This window comes from Bos indicus x Bos taurus, chromosome 29 (assembly GCF_003369695.1).
Source record: "Bos indicus x Bos taurus breed Angus x Brahman F1 hybrid chromosome 29, Bos_hybrid_MaternalHap_v2.0, whole genome shotgun sequence".
Classification (NCBI taxonomy): domain Eukaryota; kingdom Metazoa; phylum Chordata; class Mammalia; order Artiodactyla; family Bovidae; genus Bos; species Bos indicus x Bos taurus.
In genome coordinates this window covers 22,545,212-22,573,016 of record NC_040104.1, presented here as the reverse complement: position 1 = coordinate 22,573,016, position 27,805 = coordinate 22,545,212, and the positions used below count along the sequence as shown (strand labels likewise).

At 44.6% G+C, this 27,805-nt stretch overlaps 1 protein-coding gene across 1 annotated transcript; it reads right to left on the bottom strand.

Moving 5' to 3' along the window:
• Nucleotides 1-5,619: 5,619 nt before the first annotated feature.
• On the bottom strand, nt 5,620-23,189 carry TMEM218 (transmembrane protein 218). Its single transcript, XM_027531918.1, has 4 exons — nt 23,084-23,189; nt 14,397-14,596; nt 13,200-13,302; nt 5,620-9,313 (listed from the first exon to the last, which is right to left on the bottom strand). Exons 2-4 carry the CDS (start codon nt 14,504-14,506, stop codon nt 9,179-9,181), a joined length of 348 nt encoding a protein of 115 aa, XP_027387719.1. The 5' UTR covers nt 14,507-14,596; nt 23,084-23,189; the 3' UTR covers nt 5,620-9,178.
• Nucleotides 23,190-27,805: the final 4,616 nt, after the last annotated feature.

Genomic DNA, 27,805 nt, shown 5'->3' with positions numbered 1-27,805 from the left:
GGACCTAACAGAAGCAGAGGATATTAAGAAGAGGTGGCAAGAATACACAGAACTGTACAAAAAAGATCTTCACGACACATATAATCATGATGGTGTGATCACTGACCTAGAGCCAGACATCCTGGAATGTGAAGTCAAGTGGGCTTTAGGAAGCATCACTACAAACAAAGCTAGTGAAGGTGATGGAATTCCAGTTGAGCTATTTCGAATCCTAAACGATGATGCTGTGAAAGTGCTGACTCAATATGCCAGCAAATTTGGAAAACTCAGCAGTAGCCACAGGACTGGAAAAGGTCAGTTTTCATTTCAATCCCTAAGAAAGGCAATGCCAAAGAATGCTCAAACTACTGCACAATTGCACTCATCTCACACGCTAGTAAAGTAATGCTCAAAATTCTCCAAGCCAGGCTTCAGCAGTACATGAACTGTGAATTTCCAGATGTTCAAGCTGGTTTTAGAAGGCAGAGGAACCAGAGATCAAATTGCCAACATCCACTGGATCATGGAAAAAGCAAGAGAGTTCCAGAAAAACATCTATTTCTGCTTTATTGACTATGCCAAAGCCTTTGACTGGGTGAATCACAATAAACTGTGGAAAATTCTGAAAGAGATGGAAATACCAACCACCTGACCTGCCTCTTGAGAAATCTGTATGCAGGTCAGGAAGCAACAGTTAGAACTGGACATGAAACAGACTGGTTCCAAATAGGAAAAGGAGTACATCAAGGCTATATATTGTCACCATGCTTATTTAACTTACATCCAGAGTACATCATGAGAAATGCTGGGCTGGATGAAGCACAAGCTGGAATCAAGATTGACAGGAGAAATATCAATAACCTCAGATATGCAGATGACACTACCCTTATGGCAGAAAGTGAAGAAGAACTAAAGAGCCTCTTGATAAAAGTGAAAGAGGAGAGTGAAAAAGTTGGCTTAAAGCTCAACATTCAAAAAACTAAGATCATGGCATCCGGTCCCATCACTTCATGGCAAATAGATGGAGAAACAGTGGAAACAGTGGCAGACTTTATTTTGGGGGGCTCCAAAATCACTGGAGACGGTGACTGCAGCCATGAAATGAAAAGACGCTTACTCTTTGGAAGAAAAGTTATGACCAACCTAGACAGCATATTCAAAAGCAGAGACATTACTTTGCCAACAAAGGTCCATCTAGTCAAGGCTCTGGTTTTTCCAGTGGTCATGTACAGATGTGAGAGTTGGACTATAAAGAAAGCTGAGTGCCGAAAAATTGATGCTTTTGAGCTGTGGGGTTGGAGAAGACTCTTGAGAGTCCCTTGGACTGCAAGGAGATCCAACCATTCCATCCTAAAGGAAATCAACCCTGAGTGTTCACTGGAAAGACTGAGGTTGAAGCTGAAACTTGAATACTTTGGCCACCTGATACGAAGAGCTGACTCATTGGAAAAGACTCTGATGCTGGGCAAGATTGAAGGCAGGAGGAGAAGGGGACAACTGAGGATGAAATAGTTGGATAGCATCACTGACTCAATGGACATGAGTTTGAGTAAACTCCTGGAGTTGGTGATGGACAGGGAGGCCTGGTGTGCTGCAGTCCATGGGGTGGCAAAGAGTCGGACATGACTGAGTGACTGAACTGAACTGAACTGAGTTGAGATGTCTTAATCCTCAGGCCCCCAGGGCAGAGCTGCAATTTAGGTTCTAGAAGGCATCTTTCAGCACCAGGTTTAGGAACTTCCCTGGTGGCCCAGTGGTTAAGAACCCACCTTGCAGTGTCACAAGGAGTCCACAGGTTTGATTCCTGGTCAGGGGACTAGGATCCCACATGCAGTGGAGCAACTGAGCCCGTGTGTTGGAGCCCCGTGTGCTACAAGTAGAGAGTCGGTGTGCAGCAAGGAAGACCTGATGTGGCACAACTAAGACCCAACGCAGCCAGATAAATAATAAAAAATAAAAATAGATAAACTGACCCCGTCACTGTCTTTAAAAAACAACAAAGCAGCCGCACTCAGGGAAGCCACTAGATGGCGCCTTCACTCCATGGTAGCCTGTGGCCCCCGCTCTTTAGGCTTCCAGAGGCTCCCTCGTCTGCTTGCTTTTCCTCTGGAAGTCTCTTCCCCAGCCTCACTGCTGGTGGCTTTAAACCTTCTCCTTATTAGAAAACTAATAACGTCACGTCCTTCGGAGGATTCCTGTGAGTGAAGGAGACAAGTTAGTGTTAAACACATGCCCTGCTCTGAGGGGCTTGTCTAGTTAGGGGATGAGACAGGAATAGGGAAGCGTTTAAACAATGCAAGAGAAAAACACCAGGGTGGGTGACTCAAGGACTTTGCCATCTGCCCGTCCAGCCCTGAAGGGGCAGGGCCGGGGAGGGTGGCCGCAGTGGCAGAGGACGAACAAATGAGACGGTCCAGAAGGACGGAAGTTAAAATGAACATGCACGAAGCCCCTAACGTGAGCGCAGGGACTGGAAAACGCGAAGGACACGGTCACCGGCTCAGTGTGGTGCTGTGGAGACGCTAAGGGCGAGTGAACTCTCGGGGCCAGCCTCAGAAATGAGGGCTGGGGTGAAGGTGGGAGTTTGGGGCCCCCTCACCTCGAGATCTGCCCTGGCACACCTGGCTCCCCGGCCCAGGGTCCCTGCTCCCCTGCAGCCCTGGGCACCGGCTGTCTGTCCCTGGAGGCCTGGGACCTACCTGGCTCCTCTCTGGGCCTCCGCACTCACTCGGGGCTAATGCGGGAGCATCACGTTAATTAGTTATTCATTTAATTTAACTTCACATTTGGTCTCAATTAAGCTTAAAGTGTTCTTCCTTATAGATGTTACAATAGCACTTGTAATTAAAAAGCAGTAACTCTTCGCATTCCTCCTTCGGAGATCCATGGGGAGGCTGGGCTAATGAGGGGGAGTGGGGATAAGCCAAGAAAAGGAAAGCCACTCTCTCAGTGGATCTCCATGCTCTGAGGGGGGCCATCAAGAGTGAGGTTGGGGAAGGAATGGACACGTTGTGGGGTTGGTGGGCACCCTGAGAACTGGAGAGTGGACCTGGAGCTGAGGGGCAGGCCTCAGCTATGCAGGCGTGGGGTATGGGGAGGATGGGTGAGGGAGGGTAGAAGGAGGTGGTCCTTAGGGGTGGAGGTTGGGGCTCTACATTGGGGGGGAGGGCGCACAATAATGCCCCCTCCTCCAGAGAGGTCCGCATCCTGAATGCCAGGATCAGTGAATGTTATCTTTCACAGTAAATGAGACTCTGCAGATGCGGTTAAGGACCATGACGTGGGGAGACTATTCTGGATTGGGGGTGGGGCCCAGTGTAATCACAGCTGCTCCTGATAAATCGGAGAGGCAGGCAGGAGTGTCAGGTGTCAGATTAGGTGACGCTGGCCTTTTTAAACATGTAATTAGTTACTTGATTTATTATTGGCGGCGGCGGCCCTAGTTGCGGCACACGGGGTCTTCTCCTTGTGGCACGCGGGCTTCTCTCTCTAGTTGTAGTACACAGGCTCAGTTGTCCCGATGCGGGATCTTAGTTATCTGACCAGGGATCGAACCCATGTCTTCTGTGTTGGAAGGCAGATTCCTAACCACTGGACCACCAGGGAGGTCCCTGATGCTGGCTTTTTAAAAAATATTCTAAAATTTTTTAATTTTTGGCCTCCACCTTGCTACTTGCATGCGAGATCTTAGTTCCCTGACTGGGAATTGAACCTGCATCCTCAGCAGTGAAAGTGCCCAGTCCTAACCACTGGATCACCAGGGAATTCCCAGAAGATGCTGGCTTTGAAGATGGAGGCAAGGCCAAGGAATATGGACAGCCTCCAGAGGCTGGAAAAGGCAAGGAAACAGGATTCTTCTCTGGAGCCTCCAAAACCTTGATTTTAGCCTTGTGAATTCATTTCAGATATCTGACCTCAAAAGGACTATAAGTTAATAAACTGGTATTGTTCTAAATTACTAGTGAAAAAAGTGAAAGTGTTAGTTGCTCAGTCGTGTCCGACTCTTTGCCATTCCATGGACTGTAGCCCACCAGGATCCTCTGTCCATGGGATTCTCCAGGCAAGACTACTGGAGTGGGTTGCCATTTTCTTCTCCAGGGATATTCCCAACCAAGGGATCACACCTGGGTTTCCTGCATTGCAGGAAGTTTCTTTACCATCTGAGCCACCAAGGAAGCCCTCTTTACTACTAAGTTTGTAGTAATTTGTTACAGCAGCAAAGGAAAGTATTACACATCCCCAGGGTAAAAAGGGGCCAATATCAATCTGAAGATAGCAAAACCAAAGAAATCCTCAAAGATTAAAAAAAACAAGTGGAGAGGATGGCCATGGGGCCACCAAATAAATGCCACCAAATACCAAATAAATGTGTAACTACCCTGAGTTCCCTGAGGGCAGGACCTGGGCTACATGCACATCTTTTACATCAGTGGTCCTCAACCTTTTTGGCTCCAGGGACCGGTTTTGTGGAAGAGTTTTTCCACGGACCAAGGGGCTGGGGGGATGGTTTCAGGATGGTTCAAGTGCATTACGTTTCTTGTGCACTTTCTTAGATTACTACATTAGCTCCACCTCAGATCGTCAGGCATTAGATCACAGAGGTCAGGGACCCCTGCTTTACAGTATCCAATGTGTGTGGGGAAAACCAGAAGATGAACTTTCTCATTCTGTCTGTGGTGCTGGGCCCTGGTTTTGATCCCTGCTGTCATTTCCTAGGTCCCAGGAAACTGAGGCAGGAAGGTGTGTGTTGAGTGGGTGGGCAGGGGGCTTGGAAATATTTTCCTTGAGTAAACAGCAACTGATGTGGCTTGCTAGAGACAGAGGTCAAGAAACGCACACGCATTCTTGCCTTGTGGCTTTGGTTCTTCCATTGGCGCCTCTGAAAACCAACCCGAGTATCCATTTTTCCAGGCAGGCAGAGTTGAAGAGAGAGATGGTCGTGTGTGTCCTTGACAGTCAATCCACCAGTCGCTCCATCAGTGAGGACACCTACTTGAGGGGGAAGCTGAAGTCTTACAGCGCAGGGCCCCCCAAACCAGAGCTGATCAGTGAAGCTGTCCCTGAGTCCGTGTGGCTTCTGATTGCATAGCCCTGGATTCCTGAGATTCCAGATTTTGCAGTAGACTCAACTGCATTTCCTCACTACTTCCTGCCTCCTCCCTTTTCCTTTGTTTTCACCTTACAGGGGACGTGGTAGAAGACAGTGAAGAGCTGAGACTGCCTGACTTCAGTCCTGGTTCCTGTTTAACTCCTAGCTGAGTGACCTCAAGCAAACCACCTTGCCCCTCTGTTCCCTGTCTGTGAAATGGGGGTATTAAGAATACTTAAGAGTTGCTATAAGGATGCCGTTAGTTAATACTTGAGGGCTGCTTAGAAAAGCGCCTCCTACGTGTTTGCTAAATACAATAAAAATTGTGAGTTCAGCAGGTAAGGAAGAGAATATTCCCAAGTATCTGGGCTGGAAATAGAGATGAAAGGTTGAATTCTGTGGGTGATAAAATCTCTTCCAATCCTGAGTTTTTATGCTCCTGTGAGGATAATCACTTCTTTAGATTCATACCCATGCGGTTCCCATTCCAACGTCTGGAAAGTTGCTCCTATGTGGTAAGAACCAAATATTTAAAACTGCATGCCAAGAAGTCCTGATAAAATGTTTTTTATTTGTACTAGAAATGTTAACTGGTTGAGCTTCCCTGGCAGCTCAGCCGGTAAAGAATCTGCCTGCAATGCAGGAGCCCCAGGTTTGATCCCTGGGTAAGGAAGATCTCCTGGAGAAGGAAATGGCAATCCACTCCAGTATTCTTGCCTGGAGAATTCCACGGACAGAGGAGCCTGGTGGGCACAGAGTCGGACACGACTGGGTGACTAACACTTAAGTGTTAATTAGGAATTCTTTAATGAGACCTTTACCTGTTTTGATGGGCTACCCTGGTGGCTCAGACGATAAAGCATCTGCCTGCAATGCGGGAGACCCGGGTTCGAATCCTGGGTTGGAAAGATCCCCTGGAGAAGGAAATGGCAATCCACTCCAGCACTCTTGCCTGGAAAATTCCATAGAGGGAGGAGCCTGATAGGCTACAGTCCATGGGGTCCCAAAGAGTCGGACACCACTGAGCGACTTCATTTTCACTTTTCACTTATCTGTTTTGGATATGGGTCACAGGAATGGTGGGTATAAGTAGTTAGGAAATAATATTAGCCAATGGAAAAATAAGGAGTTGCCTGAAAGCCAAAACTGATCATTAAACTGTTTTGAGAAATGAGATACCAGGATCCCAGTGTCAAGTGGGAGCCTCGTTACTACTTGTGCAACTTTTTACAATCCCCTTATCTCTCTGCTTGTCTCTCACCTGTGAAATAACTGCAGCAGGTTTCTTTTGTATTTTTATTTATTTTTGGTTGTGCCGAGTCTTTGTTGCTGAGTGGGGGCTACTCTTTGTTGGGGTACCAGGACTTCTCATTGCAGTGGCGTCAGCAGTGGCACACGGGCCAACTGAGTGGCACGTGGGCTCGGCTGCTCCGCGGCATGTGGGATCGTCCTGGATCAGGGATTGAACCTGTGTCCCCTGCGTTGGCAGTCGGATTCTGTAACCACTGGGCCACCAGGGACGTCCCCACAGCACGTTGCTGGACCCATCGATGCAAATCAAAGCAAAACAAAATCGTTCAACTGCAGCAACGACAGGACAGAGTTGATAGAAAAGTCTGTCTCAGAGAACAGAACAAGAAATGGCTTACTTTATGTGAGAGTAAAAACATTTAGAAATGATTTGGATGTCTTCATCCCAGGACGGAGTCAGGAAGGCAGCCGAGAAGCCTCAGAGCCTCGTTCTCGAGTGGATTTACTCCACAAGGACCACGCTTCACGTTCTGTGAGCACACAATGAGCTCCGAGACACCTGCTGTGTGCAACGTGGGTGAATGGTAGTACATTTCCTAGCAACGCAACAGCGCACAATAACTCTGGTGAATTTTTAGGTTAAATATCTGATACTGCGCATCAGTAAAGAATGTTAGCTTTACCTCTGTTTTATGAGACACAGAAAGAACTTGTCAAAAAATTACCTGGTGTGTTCTGCCAGCTTGAGACAGCGCCATCTAGTGGATCAGTGCGGGGTAATGTGCTGATGTGGTCTTTGTCAGGATACAATTTTAAGAGGCTATGCTGCGTACGAGACAGCAAAAGAGACAGTGATGTATAGAACAGTCTTATGGACTCTGTGGGAGAGGGAGAGGGTGGGAAGATTTGAGAGAATGGCATTGAAACATGTAAACTATCATGTATGAAACGAGATGCCAGTCCAGGTTCGATGCACAATACTGGATGCTTGGGGCTAGTGCACTGGGACGACCCAGAGGGATGGTATGGGGAGGGAGGAGGGAGGAGGGTTCAGGATGGGGAGCACATGTATACCTGTGGTGGATTCATTTTGATATTTGGCAAAACTAATACAATTATGTAAAGTTTAAAAATTAAATAAAATTAAAAAAAAAAAAAAAAAGAGGCTATACTGCAGTCCATGGGGTCACAAAGAGTCAGACACAACTGAGTGACTGAACTGAACTGAACTGAAATAACCTGTGTTCTTGCATAGAAGCCCTGAATTGCTCTCCTCCCACCTCCCAAACAGTGGGATCACCAGTTTCTTTGCCACAGGATTCCCTCTGGGTAGCACAACCCGTGCTGAGGCCTTGATCATAGAGCAACGAATGGGGACACTGAGATGATTTCTGTTTGTATTTAAGGGACACCCTCTAAGTCTGTCTCCAGGAAGGCCTGAGCACAAGGGGAACGATATTAACCATTGATTATTGGGGGTCCCCCCCATAGAACTTAGCGAAATTCATTTTGTGATTTTGTGCCCTCTCAGCCTTCTATTTTTTATCCCAATCCTGTGGGTTTTTTTTTTCTTAAGGGTTGGACATGATTGCTTTGAGCATAAAGATATAAAGTGATCCATCATTCTCTTCACCACTGCTGGTAGTTATGGGATCTACAGAAGGCAGGCCGAGCTAAAATACCCTTTGTACAAAAGTATATTTTTGCCCTGAACACACAGGCTTGTCATTTACATTTGTGGAGCGGCGGGAGGTGGGCGTTGCGGGGGGGGGCGGCAGTGGCGGGAAAGACTTGTGCACTAACTGGCATATAGCATGTACTCTATCAAAGTTCTTTTTCCAACTTGTTTTCTGGTTCTTAATTTTCAGCCAGAAGGTCCTTCAAATAGTTCTCGGGTGCCAGGTTGAGACTCCCAAGGTGAAAACAGCCTAGAGCTGCCCACCCCCACCCACCATTTAATGACAGATTTCACTTGGTCTGGGAACTTAAGTATAAAGTTATATCTAAGCCTGGGGATAGACATTCCTCATCAGCTTTGGAGAAAGAGCTACAAAGATGAAAGGGATGACAATAACCCAACATGGACACTTACGGTAACTAAATAAAGGAACAAAGACCACCAAATACTGGAAGAAGAAGAATCTAGAGAGAGCGGCAGGACACACAACTGATGTTTCCAAACTCTGCCTCTAATCCCCCCATGAACCTGAACTGTAGAAATGCTAGATTCAGGAAGCTGTGCCCAGGAGTTTGAGGTGAAAGTCAGTCCTCTGGCTGCTGCTGACTGCTTTCTCGAGGCAGCAGAAAGTGACACCAAGGCCTTAGTGGAGCCCTGTGGTGTGACACGCAGAGTGCTGCAAAGCTGGCATCTGATATATGTCTCCAAGTCACCACGTTCAAATAATCTTTTGAACTTTGAGGGCCTTTCTTTCCCAAATGATCTTGACCTTGAAATTAAGTATTTCACATATTATCAAAAAGGACCAAGTTCTTCCATCTGTTGGACAGGAGAAGCTAAAGTACCCTTTTTCTCAAAATTCACTTGCTGATGTCTTGACTGAAAAACCTAAGCAGATCACTGTTGCTATTTCCTTTTCAAAAGAGGTGGAGAACCTGAGGTGCAGGTGCTGAGAAGACAGTGAAATCCCCCTTAAGCTGGTGAGAACCTCTCCTCGGGGCAGTTCTGCAATCCTGTTTCTGGAAGCCAGGACTCAACGGATCTGTCTTCGTGATGAAGAGATGATCCTCTGATTTTAAGGCAGGAAGGCTGTCAACACAAAACTCTGAACAGTACCTTGCTGCTCACCAGTGACATCAAAGCGAGAGGGAGAACAAGGTCTTGGTTTTCCCGAAGGCGGCTCAGTAGGACCGCAGTGGTTTGGCATAGATTGGCTCCAGGATGTGATGGATTAGAACCAAGAAAAGGCTTCCAAGGAAGACGGCAGTGAGGAAAGCCAGCAGGACATAGCGGCCAATGAAAAAGGCATCTACAATCTGGAGAAAGAAACATTAAAAGTGAAATTACTGTCATGTCTGCGCCTTGACTGGGCTCAACTGGAATCTCTAATGAGTGGGCCCAGGATCTGTCCATATTCAAAACTTCCAGTAACATCTTGTAAATGGATAAGAACCTTTTTCTCAACATGCTGAGGCAGAAATACAAGATAAACAGAAGCTTAATGAAAAGGCTTAATAAAGTACAGGGAACAAACACAGGCTTGATGTAGGAGATTCATAAACACTCTGAAGGCAAGTCCTTTTCTGTTCTGAAATGAGTTATCCGAAAGAATGAATGAGAACCTTGCTTGCTTGGTCTCAGAAAGGCTTATTTTGTGGCTGTCAACTTTTCATTATGGAGAACTTTAAACATGTCTAAAAATACAATAGTATACTAATCCCCCACATACTCAAGGTTCAAACCCCCACGCCATCAACCCATGGCCAACTCAGGAGGGGTCATTTCCAGAATGAAAAGGGAACTCTAAAACTTTTACCAGAGGAGTTCTGAACCCTAACATTCATAACCCAGCATTCCAAGGGCTGGGGAATGGCCATCTACCTGCGGTCCTGAAACACTAAGAGGAAAGGAAACTTGTCCCAGTTCGTACAGTTGGCTGCCTGGCAACCAGCTGTACTTGAGGCCCCAGAGCTGCTGGTCTTTGCTGACAGAGGCCTGTCGTTCATATTGGCTCTACCCACTTGTCTACTGTTCACTGCTGGAACTCTGTTTTCCACAGATCCAAAGGGTGCTGCCTAAGTCTGGGCAGGAAAAAGCAGTTTAATCTACAGACTTAATAGAGCAGGAACACAAACCAAGTGACCAGGGACATCGAAACCTCCCGAAGCTTTCAGAACCTAGTACCTGAAGACATCCCCAAATACCTGCAGGGTTGTGGTTGATACGATAATGGCTCTACAATGTCCACATTCTGATCTCCAGAAACTCTGAATGTGTTAAATTGCATGACAAAGGAGAATTAAGGCTGTAGATGGAATTACAGTTGTTAATCCATTGACCTTAAATAGGGAGACTGTCCACTCTCTATGTCCATACTTCTGTGTCTCTATTCCTGCCCTGCAGATAGGTTCATCTGCATCATTTTTCTAGATTTCACATACATGCGTTAATATACAATATTTGTTTTTCTCTTTCTGACTCAGTTCATGCTGTATGACAGACTCTGGGTCCATAGTTGTCTCTACAAATGCCTCAACTTTGTTCCTTTTTAAGGGTAATAATATTCCATTGTATTTATGTTTTGGGGGGAAGTAGAGAGGAGGACAAATTGGGAGGTTGGGATTGACATATACACACCACCATGTGTAAAACAGATAGCTAGTGGGAAGCCGCTCTATCGCACAGGGAGTTTTGGTGCTCTGTGATGGCCCAGAGGGGTGGGATGGCGGTGGGGTGGGAGGGAGGTCCGAGAGGAAGGGGATATATGTGTACATATGGCTGATTCACTTCATTGCACAGCGGAATCTAACACATCATAAAGTAATTATACTCCAATAAAAAAATAAGGAGGCTGGTCTGAACTGTTTAATACACGTGGCCCAATGTAATCACAGGGCTCTTCAGAAGAGGTTGAGGGAGGCGGAAGAGAGGGTGAGAGACACAGAGATGTGAGGATGGAGGCAGACACAGAGAGATGCTATTTTGCTGTCTCTGAAGAGGGAGCAAGGGGTCCACAAGCCCAAGGGTGGCCCCTGGAAGCAGAAAAGGCAAGGAAACATTTCTCCCCAGAACCTCCAGAAAGGACGACAGCCCCGGCAACCCCTTGATTTTAGCCCAGGGAAGCTGATTTTGGGATTCTAGCCTGTGGAACTATAAGATAGTAAATGTGTGTTGTAAGCCACCGATCTTGCAGTGATTTGTTACAGCAGCAGTCGGTAACTAATACAGCAGAGATGCACCAAGCACCTGTCAAGTCCAAGCTCTCCTGTGATCACTGAGATCCAAGGACACCAGGGGAGAGGGCTGCTCTGGAGGTTACCCCAACAGCCAGCTTACAACAAAGGTCAGTTGGATGAAACGGCTCTGACATGACTTTGACCTTGGCTCCAGGACTGAACATGTCTCTTGCGGGCTACATGTTTCCTTGTTCGACACGGTTCACTTTTTAATTAGCCAATTAGCAGGCCTTGGGTGCGGAAGGCCCAGGCCATGTATTATTGATACAGTATTGAGCCAGGCCGCTTACAGGGGCTGGGGCTCCAAACCTGAGAATGAGAACTCCAATCTCTGCTGGCCGCGCTGATGAACAGATTTTGCTCAAAAGGCTGATCTGCTCTCCTGGTCTGAAACTGGGTCTGAAACTCACATGACAGCGCAAAGAAGGAAGACGGATTGATTTCAAGACAGGTTTGCTCTGGGCCCTTCTTCCAATGTTCACATCCCCAGTGATTAAGAAATACCCAGACTTCATCGCTTTCCCCATTTAAGACAGGAAAACTGGTCACTGTCCTGGCATGGTCAGAGTGGTTGTCAGATGCTGACCAAAAAACCCAGCATGTATGAAAACAGCACCTTAGTTTTGTGTGGCTAAGTACTGTTTCCCTTGGAATTTTCAGAATGTCTTCCCTTTGGCCATGGTCAGTCCTACATAGCACTAGAAAGGGGTGCCGAGTCCAGTTCAGAAGTTATAATTTTGTGTACTGATGTCTGGTGTCAAAACAGTTGCCTTTAAACTCTTGGTGATGGCCCCTGATATGCTGTTGGGTCCCCAGTGTGAAGGTATTGAAGACAGACCTCAGCTTGAATCCTTGCTCGGCCTCTTCCTGGGTAAGTTACCCCAGCCCCTCCCAGCCTTAGCATCCTGACCTATGAAACGGACACTGACAGTACCTGTGTCGTGCTACTTAGGGTTGTCCTGAGGTTTGAATGACAGCATGTAAATAACATGCTTAGCACAGGACCCCACACACAGTGATGCCTTAAACAGTGTTAGCTATTATCACCATTACTTCTTTTTTTTTTTTTTCTTTTTGCTGATGTGGAGCATTTTTAAAGTCTTTATTGAATTTGTTACAACATTGTTTTGATTTTTTCGCCACGAGGCATGTGGGATCTTAGTTACTTAATCAGGGATTGGACCTGTATCTCTTGCATTGGAAGGTGAAGTCTACCATTGGACCTCCAAGGAAGTGCCATCATTACATCTTAAAAAATTAAAATAGCGGAAAAAAGTTGCTAGAAGGAGTAATGGGCCACAGGATGTCAAGATTGTAGAGATTATCAAGACTGTAGAGATCTGAGACCATGGTAAAGCCAGAGCCCCAGTCGGGAAGGAACCAGGATGGGGGGCGTCTATGAGAGAGATGATAAAACTCCATTTAGACAGGTATGTGCTGGGAGATCTGGTTCTGGAAAGGAGAACGGAAGGGACTTCCCGAAGGCTGTTAGTGTGAAGTGCATCTGTGGCTACACTGTCCACGCACCACAGCGGTGTTCCTCCTTCCTCTCTGCCCTTCTCTATGGAGAATACTCCCTCTTCACCGCCAGCGGGAAAATCCAAACACATGATGAAAAAGCATGTCGATTAGCACCTGAGGGCACTACCTGAGTGTCACCTGGGATCGGAGTTTCCGAGCCAAGGCGACCAGGAGTGGGAGCCTGCCCGCTCGTCTCTGGCCCTGCGGCAGGCTCGCTCGGAAGCAAATCCAGGCAAACAGCTGCCTCGAGGTGTTGCCAGTGGGCACGGGAAGAAGTGGGAGGGAGTTTAAAACCCACCCTGAGCCGTCCCACACCCCATCCTGGTTTCAACTTTGTAATTTTTTGAACACACTTCAGCCCTGCTGGCACTGGGGACCACGCGGGGCAGGGCAGAGGTCTAGACCAGGAGAAAGAAGACTGATGAAACAAAACCCAGGCTTTTACCTTCGTCTCTGCCTCGGGGGCTGGGGCGTCACTGGCTCGAGGGAAGAGCAACAGAATGGCTGTGACGATCAGAGCACCGAGGAACACGAAAATGACAGAGAACCTGCGGCCCAAAGACAGGGAGTTAAAAGCACGGCTTAGCGTCCTCTGCAATCGTTAGGCTGGGCCTGGCTTTTCCCTGGGGTCCACATTCCGTCTCAGTCCATTAACAGGGCCCAGTGTGCTGCCCCAGCACCACGGGAATTCAGAAACGTTTCCCCTTCCTCCCAAAGCCCATCTTCCCAGATAGGTACTAGCGGGATGCATTCCTGTTATTCCTGGGAATTCCAAGTTCCTAAGAATGGGAATTGGTGGGATTTTTAAATTTTAAATTGGAGGATAACTGCTTTACAATGCTGTGTTGGTTTCTAACATACAACAAGGTGAATCACTTATATGTACACATATATCCCCTCCCTCTTAAGCCTCCCACCCACCCCCATCTCACCCCTCTAGGTCAGCGCAGAGCACCGAGCTGGGCTCCCTGTGTTATTCAGCAGATTCCCACGAGTCAGCTTTATACACAGTAGTGTATGTACGTCAATCGTACCCTGTCAGGAATAGGTAGTTTTTATTTTGACCTCTGTGTGGTCATAGGAAAACCCGAAGTGGCCCCTCCCTGATCCCCCACTGCTGTGTTTGCAACCAAAAAACTTAAGTAAATGATGTAACTTGTTTTGTACCTACACAATCTGGCCAGGGAGTATGACTCTACAGTGTCCTTAGAGTCAGTTTATACCCTGATTCTGTAAGTCAACACCAGCCCAAGTCATCCATGACCCTTCAGCTTTCTGGGGCCCTGGGCTGGAGCCTCATGGGCTGGACCCAGCACCTGCCATGAATCTTAACAATTAAGAAACAAGCACACGCGTGACCCCAAGAAACTCAAGCGACAGCGAAAGCAGATTCTCTTTTCATCTCCCATGTCCTCATCTCCTGTATGCTGAGAGCTGACATGTACTCCCTCCCTTCTCCTCCCACCTCTGCTTCCGAGTATAAATAACACAGTCAGTGCTTATGATAAAGAGGTTAAAATGCAACTCCTTCCAACTGCCGGTAATGACAATGAGCTTCTGAATTCTAAATGTTTCATGAGCATCAGCGATTTCGCATCTGATTGCTTTTACCTCGGACTCCCGGCTGGAGAGAAGGCCTTACCTAGCTGCCCCCGAGGCTCTGAACAGCAGGGCACACAGCAGCAGCACCGACACCCAGAGCAGGGCGAGGACGAACACGCCGGCCCCTACGCCAAGCACGGTACCAGCCATGCGGGGGGCGCGGCTGAGCACTGGGCACAGTGCGATGAGCTGGTCCTGCTGTTAGGGGTGCTGCTGGGCTTCTGGGTGTTCCTGGGTTTCCTAGGGGGTCAGACACAGAAAGTCTGAATTCATTCTGGGAAACTTCTGATGATTGATGTGGGAGGAGGAGTCATCAATACAGGTCTTAATAAGTCTCTCTCAGAAACTGACAGATCAAGCAGCTAAGAATAAACCCTTGACAGAGGATATACAAATGGCCAATATATATGTGAAAAGTGCCCAACTTCTTTAGTCATTCAGTTCAGTTCAGTTGCTCAGTCGTGTCCAACTCTTTGCGACCCCATGAACTGCAGCACGCCAGGCCTCCCTGTCCATCACCAGCTCCCAGAGTTTACCCAAACTCATGTCCATTGAGTCAATGATGCCATCCAACCATCTCATCCTTTATCATCCCCTTCTCCTCCTGCTCTCAATCTTTCCCAGGATCGGGGTCTTTTCAAATGAGTCAGCTCTTCACATCAGATGGCCAAAGACTGGAGTTTCAGCTTTGGCATCAGTCCTTCCAATGAACACCCAGGATCGATCTCCATTAAGATGGACTGGTTGGATCTCCTTGCAGTCCAAGGGACTCTCGAGAGTCTTCTCCAACACCACAACTCAAAAGCATCAATTCTTTGGCGCTCAGCTTTCTTCACAGGCCAACTCTCACATCCATACATGACCACAGGAAAAACCATAGCCTTGACTAGACGGACCTTTGTTGGCAAAGTAATGTCTCTGCTTTTTAATATGCTGCCTAGGTTGGTCATAACTTCCTTCCAAGGAGTAAGCGTCTTTTAATTTCATGGCTGCAGTCACCATCTGCAGTGATCTTGGAGCCCAGAAAAATAAAGTCTGACACTGTTTCCACTGTTTCTCCATCTATTTCCCATGAAGTGATGAGACCAGATGCCATGATCTTCGTTTTCTGAATGTTGAGCTTTAAGCCAACTTTTTCACTCTCCTCTTTCACTTTCATCAAGAAGCTCTTTAGATGTTCTTCACTTTCTGCCATAAAGGTGGTGTCATTTGCATATCTGAGGTTATTGATATTTCTCCCAGCAATCTTGATTCCAGCTTGTGCTTCTTCCAGCCTAGAGTTTCTCATGATGTACTCTGCATATAAGTTAAATCAGTAGCGTGACAATATACAGCCTTGATGTATTCCTTTTCCTATTTGGAACCAGTCTGTTGTTCCATGTCCAGCTCTAACTGTTGCTTCCTGACCTGCATACAGGTTTCTCAAGAGGCACGTCAGGTGGTCTGGTATTCCCATCTCCTTCATTCAGTTCAGTTCAGTTCAGTTCAGCTGCTCAGTTGTGTCCAACTCTTTGCGACCCCATGAATCGCAGCATGCCAGGCCTCCCTGTCCATCACCAACTCCTGGAGTTCACTCAGACTCACATCCATCGACTCAGTGATGCCATCCAGCCATCTCATCCTCTGTCGTCCCCTTCTCCTCCTGCCCCCAATCCCTCCCAGCATCAGAGTCTTTTCCAGTGAGTCAACTCTTCGCATGAGGTGGCCAAAGTACTGGAGTTTCAGCTTTAGCATCAGTCCTTCCAAAGAAATCCCAGGGCTGATCTCCTTCAGAATCTCCTTCATTAGGAAATTGCAAATAAAATACAGTACCTCTAGACACCTACCAGAATGGCTAAAATGAAAATGATGGACAACTCCAAGTGTTGACAAAAATGTGGTGTAACTGGAAGCCTTGTACTCTGCTGGGAGAGTGTAAGTTCTTACTAGCACTTTGGAGACTCTTTGGCTATATCTAATAAAGCTGAATATGTGAACCCTAGATCCAACTGTTCTCTTCCTGGGTGTGTCCCCAACAGACATGTCATAAGTTCACTAAAAGATGCACAAAAATTCAGGGCAGACCTATTAGAAATAGTTACAACCTGAAATGACCTGAATATACATCAATTGAATAGGTAAGGTGAGCTTTCTCAGGTGGCGCTAGTGTTAAAGAATCTTCCTGCTAATGCAGGAGACGCAGAAGACCCAGGTTCGATCCCTGGGTCAGGATGATCTCCTGGAGTAGCAAACTGCAACCCACTCCAGTATTCTTGCCTGGAAAATTCCATGGACAGAGGAGCCTTGTGGGCTACAGTCCTTAGGGTTGCAAAGAGTTGGTATTATAGATACAACTTATTCATTCATACAATGGAAGAGTAAAAAGAAGCAAGAATGAACAGACTACAACTATATCCAGCATTGTGGGTAAGTTTTGCAAATATTATGTATAGAAAGCTAGAGGCAAAAGAGTTCACACTGTGTAATAACATATATAATGTTCAAAAACAGTTCAAACTAATTTGGGGGTAGAAGTCAGGAGTGTGGTTGCCTTGTAACTAAAGGGGCTTCTGGGGTGCTTATGGAATTTTGTTTCTTCAGCTGGGTGTGGGTTACACAGCTTTGTTAATTCTGTTAAACTGTATCTAGCTGTACACTTCTGATTTGCATATTTTTCATTATGTGTCTTTTACTTTTCCAAAAAGGTTTATTTCAAAGAAAGTCTGAAGAGACATACCAGATAAATGTAATATATGGGACTTGTTTGGTTCCTGACTCAAACAAATCTGCTACACAAAACCTTTTATGAGATGACTGGAGGAATTTGAACAGTATCTGGGTATTTGACGATGTTAGGGAATCACTGTTTATTTTTTAAGTGAAAAATGTTTTTTTTTTTAATGTGATGATGTGGTTATACTACTAAAAGATTACTTTTAATATACAAATACACAAACACACACAACACAAATAACAGAAAATGATGTCTAGGAATTTTATAATTATCTAGGACAGAGGAGAAAGGGGTCAATATAAACAAGGCTAGTCCTGAATTCACTGTTGAAGCTGGAGTGGTGAATATATCAATTTTCCTATACTATTTTCTATACTTTTGAATATATTTGAACCTTTTGCAATAAAAGGGTTGTGTGTATGAATAAGTATATATGGGGAAGTAGGAATAAATCCAACAAAAGATGTAAAGATTTTTATGGCAAAAAGTATAAAACTTTATTCAAAGATATATATATATATATTTTAAAGGCCTGAATAGAGAAATAACCCCTGTTCCTGAATGGATGGGATGGTTTAATATTCAAACTCAATTTTCCTTAAATTATCAGCTCAATGCAATTCTAACCAAAATCTCAAAATAGTTTTTTGTGGAACTTGAAAACCAATCCTAAATTCACATGCAAGAGCAAAAACCCAAGAATAGCAAAAACAATTTTGGGAACTAGGATGGAAAACTCGCCTTTCATGTTACCAACTGCTACAAGACACATTATAGAACCACGGTAATTAAAACAGTGTGATCGTGGCATAGAGACGCATGGGCCAGTGCAACAAAACAGAAAGCCCAGAAGCAGAGCCACGCATTCAGGAGAACTTTGCACAGGACAGAGTTGGCTTCATAGTCAACGGGTAGAGGGTTTCATAGACAGTGTTGGGATAAGTGATTATCCAATCAGAAAATAATAAAACCAGATCTCTGCTTTATATAATATGCAGAAGCCGATTTTAAATGGAAAGTTATTCGTAATAAAACAGCATATGTTTAAATATACAAACGTTCAAGGCTGACACACTAGAATACATAATGAAGGACCGCACTCAGATGCTTGCACCTAAACTTAGAATCGGCATGAACGCAAGAACTACAAACACAGGCTGATGCAGGTGTGTTTCACAGCAACTCAAATACCACGGGCTGGGCTGCCTTCACTTACGGGGTTTTCTACAGTGATGAACGACTCTGGTAAGAGTTCCAAACTACAAATAAGTATAATTTCCCCCTGATTTACATTAGAGTTGCATTCCTGGAAATTTTACTATGTTCAACTGTGCCAAAAGATACATTATGCTTATATAAAAATTGGAGTTAGATTCTGGGTTCATATTAGAAATGAGTATCCTGTGAGACACTTGGGATGTTGTGCGGGATGAAGGACAATTCTTCATGGTGAGGGGCTGTCCAGTGTATCACGGGACTTCCAGCAGCCCCAGTCCTGCTCTGTAAACCCCAGGAGTGCCTCCAAAATCACACTAAAAATAACCAAAGGTGCCCTCACAAACTCCAAAATGACCAAACGGGCAGTTCAGTTCAGTCGCTCAGTCGTGTCCGACTCTTTGTGACCCCATGAATCGCAGCACACCAGGCCTCCCTGTCTATCACCAACTCCCGGAGTCCACCCAAACCCATGTCCATCGAGTCGGTGATGCCATCCAACCATCTCATCCTTTGTCATCCCCTTTTCCTCCTACCCTCAATCTTTCCCAGCATCAGGGTCTTTTCAAATGAGTCAGCTCTTCGCATCAGGTGGCCAAAGTATTGGAGTTTCAGCTTTAGCATCAGTCCTTCCAATGAACACTCAGGACCGATCTCCTTTAGGATGGTCTGGTTGGATCTCCTTGCAGTCCAAGGGACTCTCAAGAGTCTTCTTCAACACCACAGTTCAAAAGCATCAATTCTTCGGCACTCAGCTCTCTTTATAGTCTGACTCTCACATCCATACGTGACCACTGGAAAAACCATAGCCTTGACAAGACAGACCTTTGTTGGCAAAGTAATGTCTCTGCTTTTCAATATGCTGTCTAGGCTGGTCATAACTTTCCTTCCAAGGAGTAAGTGTCTTTTAATTTCATGGCTGCAATCACCATCTGCAGTGATCTTGGAGCCCAGAAAAATAAAGTCTGCCACCATTTCCACTGTCTCCCCATCTATTTGCCATGAAGTGATGAGACTGGATGCCATGATCTTCGTTTTCTGAATGTTGAGCTTTAAGCCAACTTTTTCACTCTCTCTTTCATTTTCATCAAGAGGCTCTTTAGTTCTTCTTCACTTTCTGCCATAAGAGTGGTGTCATCTGCATATATGAGATTATTGATATTTCTCCTGGAAATCTTGACTCCAGCTTGTGCTTCCTCCAGCCCAGCGTTTCTCATGATGTACTCTACATATAAGTGCCACCCCCTTAAAGAACCATGTGGAGGTTTAATCACTAAGTCAAATTTGACTCTTGCAACCCCATGGACTATAGCCTGCCAGGATCCTCTGTCCATGGGATTCTCCAGGCAAGAACTGGAGTGGGTTGCCATTTCCTTCTTCAGGGGATCTTCCTGACCCAGGGATTGAACCCGGGTCTCCTGCATTGCAGGCAGTCTTTCCCAACTAAGCTATGAGAGAAGCCCAAGCCTAGATCAATAAACTCTGGCATAAAGAGATGTGAACAAAGGTGTTCATGATAGCAAAACATCTGAGAAAATCTAAATGCCCATCAGTAAGGGGATGGATATTATATACTCATGACAACTTAAAATCAATGAACTTGAGTTAGCTGTACTGACATGAATGTATCTACTAGGCTGGCCAAAAAGTGTGTTCCATAACATCTTATGGAAAAACCCAAATGATCTTTTTGGTCAACCCAAAAAAAACCAATATCGAGTCTAAAAGCAAGTTGCAGAATGAAGCCCACAATACTATACTATTTGTATCTTTAAAATTAAAAAAAATACCTAAATCATTATATATTTTGAGATATACAGTAAACATAAAACCATGGGCATAAATGGCGCAAAACAATTTCAGGAGATTGTATGTCTCTGGGGAGGGAGGAAGGAAGGAGAATGGGGCTAGGAAAGAGAACAAAGGGATCTGAACTAAATCTGTGATGGTTTGTTTCTTGAAAATAAAAAACTTAAGCAGATGAGAGAAAAAAAGTTAATGTTTATTAATCTAGTTGTTTGTGTATAGGTCTTTGTTATAATTTCCAGGGCAAATATTCACTATTTTCGAAATTTTTGAGATAAATATTAATTTCTAAAAAGGTAATTGGTAGCAGGGTACATATGAGCTGAGATCAGAGAATAGAGACTAGTGACCAGTTAGGAGACTATTTCAATTCTCCAGATAAGAGATGAGGCAGGTCTGGGCTTCATCTTAGCTGTGGAAATGGGAAGGGGCTTAGGAAGGTGGCATTAGAGGTGACTCAGGTTTCCAGCTTGGTTGACTGTACTGCCCTTAGCAAGAGAACTAGTTAAGTGTAGTTGCTGCTGTTTTGGATATTATGTAAATTACCTGTAAGACTTGTACCAACTCTAACACCTAGAATACAGAGCGAATAGTAGTTGAAGCTGGTATTATTAGAAATATTGCCCTTCACTCCTCCAGAGAAACATGAAAGTTCATTTGACATTGGGTTCTGTACACGGTACAGCTTTAAAGTATTGAGATGAATATCCCCAACCTCTTATAAGAATGAAGTTTGTCACTTTACAACCAAACCATACATTTTCTTACTAAGCATAGAAAGGCAGGGCTGGAAAAGTACAGAATGTTTTTGTGGGGAAAGGGTGAACATCTAGTCATTTTATCTTGTTAACTGAGTGTGGGCATAATGCTTGTGATTATTTCCCTTATTGGAATAGCTAAATTATTGAGTAAAGCTTGATAAAAAAAATAAATAAAAAGAATTTTCCAGGCAAGAATATGGGAGTGGGTTACCATTTCCTTCTCCAAGGGATCTTCCCAATCCACTGATCGAACTGGTGTCTCCTGTGTCTCCTGCATTGGCAGGTGGACTCTTTACCACTGTGCCACCTGGGAAGCCTTTTAATTAATATACAAGGCTTTTTCAACCCTCTTCTGAAAATTGGGCTTCCCTGGTGGTTAGCCATCTTCCTCAGATGCTAAAAAATCTGCCTGCAATGCAGAAGACCCAGGTTCAATCCATGGGTCGGGAAGATCCCCTGGGGAATGGAATGGCTACCCATTCTCCAGTATTCTTGCCTGGAGAATTCCATGGACAGAGAAGCCTGAGAGTTACAGTCCATAAGGTCGCAAAGAGTCAGACATGACTTAGTGATGGAGCATGCAGGCACTATGGAAAACAGTATGGAGATTCCTCAAAAAATTAAGAATACAACTACCAAAACCCCCAGGTATCCCATTTCTGGGCATTTATCCAAAGAACATGAAAACACCAATTTGAAAAGATATATGTGACTCTGTGTTCACCACAGCATTATTTACAATATCTAAAATATGGAAACAACTTCAGTGCCCATCAACAGGTGAATGGATAAAGAAGTTGGGTGTGTATATATATATATATATATAGAGAGAGAGAGAGAGAGAGAGAGAGAGAGACCCATGAAGTGAAAGTGTTAGTCACTTAATCGTGTCCAACTCTTTGGGACCCTGTGGACTGTAGCCCTCCAGGTTCCTCTGTCCATGGAATTCTCCAGGCCAAGAATATTGGAGTGGGTAGCCATTCCTTTCTGCAGGGGATCTTCTCAACCCAGGGATCAAACCCGGGTCTCCCACATTGAGGGCAGATTCTTTACCATTTGAGCCACCAATATATATACATATATAAAATGGGGAAAAATAAATAAATAAATAAATAAATAAAATGGAACACTATTGAACCATTAAAAAAGATGAAATCTTGCCATGCCAACATGGATCACTCTTAAGGCTAAGTGAAATAAGTGGAGAAAGACAAATACCACATAATTTCACTCATACTAGTAATAAACAAACAAAAATGAACAAAGCAAACCAAAACAAGAGGGAGATCCACAGCACAGAGCAGTGGTTATCAGAGGAGAATGTGGGGAGGATAAAAAATGGCTAAAGGGGATCAACTGTAGGGTGACTGATAGAAACTAAATTTTTGGTGGTAAGCACGCTGTAGAGCATATAGAGATGGAAATACAATGTTGTACACATGAAACATACAATGTTATAAACCAATACCTCAATAAAAAGTAAGTCTTAAAGAAAAGCGAAAAGAATGGGTTACAGTAGTGAACGGTTTTTCTGGGGGGTTCCTTTTCATTTTCCTTTATAGCTGTTCCAAGTCTTCAAAAATAATTGGGTGGGAGAGGGTGAACTTTCACACTTTTTTCTACTTTAAACACTTCAATATGGTTTGAGTTTTAAAATATTAGGATAATGCCTCTACTTTTGTAATGAAATCAAATGAAAGTCTGGGAAAAAATCAATTGCCATACTACCAAAATAACACCGATATGGCACCATCTCTTCACGTGATGATAGAAAAGGAAGATCAGTGGATGCAGATTACATCCTTCCACCCTTTTTCCTGGGTGCTATTGCGATTTGAAAGTGCGCAACCACAGCCTGTCTGTCATCCACACCACCCGGGGGCCCCCAGCAGGCAGCCCTACAGTGCTGGAGAGTGAACAGTTTCCCTGCCCAGTCGCTGATTCAAACCGGCAACAGGAAAACAGTGCCCCCCAGGTCTCATCTTCAGAATGTTCGCCTGGCCACTTCCCAGGAGTTGGGAGAGAAATTTGGGTTTTGATCACAAGATTTCCCCCAATTCAGCATCTACTGGCCGCCGGACCTCGGGTGGAGATTAGCGATGATAATAGTCTGAGGGGTCCCTGCCCCGCCATCGCTCCCAGCCTTATTCCAGCCCCCGTCAGCCACAATCCCCTACCATTCTCTCTCCTCTCTTCAGTCGCCCCTATTTTCCTCACCTCCACCCCGCTCACCTGGCTTCGCATCTCCCGGGTCCCACAATCTCAGCCCAGCCAGTTTCAGCCCACAGGGGCTTGGGTCTACTCAGGACGAATCACAAGTGGGCTTTCATCTAGGAGATTCTGGATTGGCTAATCAGCGCCACTCTTTTAACTCCCGAATTTCCCCTCATTTGCTTACGCCGCCGCGGCTCCAGGCAACAGGGAGCGTGGTGGGTGGACACGTCGCCCTCCGTTACGCACTCTGATTGGTCGATGGCTGCTGGGACAGGCCTCAAGTTCGATTGAATAGAGGTCGTCCGGGCTCCCCGCGCTCGCCCCACCCCGTTGTCAATCACACCATCCCTTAGGTAACCCACGGGACCATTGGTCAGTCCCGCCGGAGGGCGGGTTGTTGGGCGGAAGTTATAACTGCTTATAACTTCCAACCAAAGGAAATAAGATAAAGAATGCATGTTCCACTGCTTAATCAGGAAGGGTGGAAAGACAAAAAAACATACCAAATAGGACTTAGCAGCAGCAGCAGCAGCAGTTATAACTGCTTACTTATATAACTGCGTTATAAGCAGTTACTGTTACTCTGTTACTATGGAGACAGTACAGCTGGTGTGAGGCCCAGAGTCCAGGCAACCCCTTAGCACCTGTTTCGGAGTCTAGTGGGTATCACAGTTCAAGTCCTACTGGCTTCGTGGACCAAAGGACTTGGGATCAAGTCAAATTAGGCCTCAGAGAGTGGGTCAGACCCAGTCACTAAGGATTCCTGAGAAACATCTTGGAGAAAACTGAGTTCCTAAAGCACTGATTCTGTAATAACGTCACGTTTTCATTTGTCCTCATCTCACTTTATTGTATTTAGCATTATTCTAATGTTAGCCTTAGGACTTACACTATGGCAAGGATCATCCTATTACTCACGGGGCAGACTGGGAAAGAGAAGTCAGGGTCAAGTCAAGTAAATCTTCTGTAGCTATGCCTCCTGGCATTTGGGAATGGAGATGGTCCATGCTTTTAGCAAACTGCTCTTGCCTAACTGCAAACTAAAACTTTTCAAGATTTTATCCTGAGGTTATAGTGTGTAGACTAAAAGATCCGTATATCAGGCCAACCAAAGGAAATAAGATAAAGAATGCATGTTCCACTGCTGAATCAGGAAGGGTGGACAGACAAAAAAACATACCAAATAGGACTTAGCAGCAGCAGCGGCAGCCCTATTCGAACCTTTGACCTTACACAAAATGCTGAAGCATCTCGAAGCACACTATTCAATTCTGGAACACTCAGTCTCTGATTTAGGGGGTTCAGCTCCCCAACCACAACTTTATGAGTGAAATGGAAGAAGATTGTTGAATTCCATTGAAAGTACATCTCACATTTATTCTGCTCTCAAGGTTTCATTTGCAGTCATGTGTACTGATTGATGATTTCTTTTGTGTTTAACAACTTATGTTTACTTGGCCCAATGAGGAGTTCTGTGATTAAGAAAGCCATTATTTTGATAATTCATCTCCTTGGAATTTTTTGTTAACTGTAGCTAAGCACTAGAGACTTTGAGGATACAAAAGAAATAGGATGTGTGACTCCTGCCTTAATAGCTTGTGGTTTGTTAATGTCAACTGTATGAAACAATTAGGAAGCACTCTAAAGCAAGATATGAGAAATGCCAAGCTTTATTTATAGTTAATTTCTCCAAAAGATAGTAATACTACTATCCTAATATTAATAATAATATTACATATCTGCAGGAGCTTTGCAGCTTTTAGAGCACTCCTTCAATTGTTTCAGTGGTCCTCAACTTTGTGGTACCAGGGACTGGTTTCGTGGAAGACTGTGTTTCCATGGACTGGGGAGGGCAGTGGCTGGGGATGGTTTCGAGATGATTCAGGCACATTACATTTATTGTGCGTTTTATTTCTATTAGTATTGCATCAGCTCAACCTCCGATCATCAGGCATTAAATCCTGGAGGCTGTGGACTCCTGACTTGTATTATTCGGGGGAAATATTGCTTTGGCTGGAGTTCGTGTGGGTCTTCACAGTACAGCTAGAACTAATGCTGGGCCCTGGCATATAGGTAGGAATGGGAAGCATGGACCAAAGATGGAAGGGGATCCAAGGAGAGAAAATAGTTTCAACAAAGAGGCCAAGACAAGATTGAGGGCAGAGTATCCGGGGAATAAGGTGGAGACAAATAATGGACAATAACATTGTGAAGACCAGCTGTTGAGGATAGGTCTGGGCTCTTAATATTTTGGGGGAAAGTGTTCAAAAGCTTGAGACTGGGAACGTTAACCTCCTTACACTTCTAGTGACCAACTGACTTTAGTTAAATTGTAAATTAAGAACAGGGCATGAGTGATGAGGCACTCCCAACTTCTTACATCTTCCTGGATGGAAATAGCCTTTTAGGTTTTCTCCCTCGTAAGAAGGGGCTCTCCCCCCACACCCATCCCTATCTCCTCTCTGCACTGGGAGCCCGTAGTAGTTGTTTTATTAAATGTTCACATCCTACCCTGTCATTGAAATTGAGAGAGGTGCTATCACCGTAGCATTCCATCTTTTGCCATCTCTTAATTGAAGTTCACTCTAAAGAAGAGTGATTACTTGACCATCCAATCTTTCTCTTTTTAAAAATCGTCTTCTGTATGCCAGGTGTCATATAGAACTCCACAGCTCTGCTGTATATGTCACTTACCTTGTACTTGTAGAGTATACATAGATGCCATATATGTATGCATATAATTTGTTTAATTACAATGTTCTTTTCTCTTGAACAGAAAAGTCCAAGCAAGAACAATAACCAGTGTCTAATTTCCTTTCTCTCAAATGTGTAAAATCATTCATCATGCTACCTGATAGAGAAATAGGGTAGCAGAAAGGCTTCTTTCAGAGAAGGCAATGGCACCCCACTCCAGTACTCTTGCCTGGAAACTCCCATGGATGGAGGAGCCTGGTAGGCTGCAGTCCATGGGGTCGCTAAGAGTCGGACACGACTGAGCAACTTCATTTTCACTTTTCACTTTCATGCATTGGAGAAGGAAATGGCAACCCACTCCAGTGTTCTTGCCTGGAGAATCCCAGGGATAGGGGAGCCTGGTAGGAGGCTGTCTGTGGGCTCGCACAGAGTCGGACACGACTGAAGCGACTTAGCAGCAGTAGCAGCAGCAAGGGTTGTTTAGGGTTACTGAGTATAAGGAATGATTTCAAGACAAGACAATTTTTTCCTATTCATATTACAGTTATCAAAACTTTTCCTGCCAGACAGCCTTAAATTTCTTGTATATATTTTCTCATGTGTTTCCATAGGTCTGAAAATGTACGCAAAACTTCAATACTTGTTGATTATTCACTGAGATTCAAAAGTTACCATCATTGTATTCTGCTAGTTGGGACACTGGGTTAGGAAAAAAAAAAAAGCTTTCCAGTACTACTGTCAGTAGTTGGATCTGAGTTACTGGCCTTCCAACATTACCCTGAATCACCAGTGTGATTTTTCAGATCATAATTTTAACCTATTGCCATAGATCAGGAGTCGGCAAACTATGGCCTGTAGGTCTAACTTTCCTGCTGTCTGTTTTTTGTATGACCTGCAAGCTAAGAATGATTTTTACATTTTTTAATGTTTGGGGAAAAAAGCAAAAGAACAAAAATGTGAAAATTTTGAAATTCAAATCTCATTGTCCATTAGTAAAGTATTATTGGAGCACAGACATGCTCTTACATTTACATGTGGTCCATTGCTGTTTTCATTTACAACAACGGAGTTGAGTAGTTAATGCAGAGGCTGTTAAGCCCACAAGACTAAAAAATTACTATTGGGCCCTTAGGAAAAGTTTTGATTCTTACTATCTTACAGGTCTCTAATGAATCCTTTTCTATGGAATGTTGAAACTGAAACAGACTTTCAAAGTCTTACATTGATAAAGGTAAGTTGCTTCTTCCTAAAAACACAGTCAGCGGACAGAACCAGTATTATTAATAGAACTGTGGTTTCATTGGTCTAAGTTTTTGTTTTTTTGTTTTTTTCATTTGTGTTGTGTCTTTTCTGATATGATGCTTATCTTAGGATGGGAGTGATGTTCTATAGTCTGGAGACAAGGAGCGTTCAAAAACCTTTCTAATTTTGTTCTCTTGTCTCATCAAAGAAATATAGTGCACCACAATCAATTTATGGATAACTGGATTTTCACCATTTCAGCCAGTATGAGCTGTCTTCTGTCTTCCATGTTTCTCATTTCTCAAAAAGTGTATAGCCGTCATGAAAAACTTTCTCACTTTTATGTTTAAAAAAAAAAAACTTTCTCTTTCAACAAAGGAATTCAGAGATGGCTGACTTTCTATTCCAGTCTAGGTTCTTAAAAGAGATGAAGACAGCTAGAAAGGCATAGGACACAGTCTTTGCCCTGGAGTCCATGGATGGACCCTATGTGTGGATAGGGGCAGTAGGTGTCCACAAACCCATCAAAGGGTGAGGTTTAGTGTATATGTGCGTATGTGGGCTTTTCTAGGGAGTACTGTCCTTAGCTTTCATAAGATGTTAAGAGTTCATAACCCCAAGAAGATTTGGAATTTTAGATATATAAGGGGATGTGTTCTGGGGAGAAAGCTGCTCAGATGCGTGGTTGGGGAGACTTGATCTAGGTTCTCAGGTTTGTAAGACCTTAGATGGTATGAGGGAAGAGCTCTTTGCTCACTTACATCAGCCCACCCAAGTTGTGTGTGTGTGTGTGTGTGTGTGTTT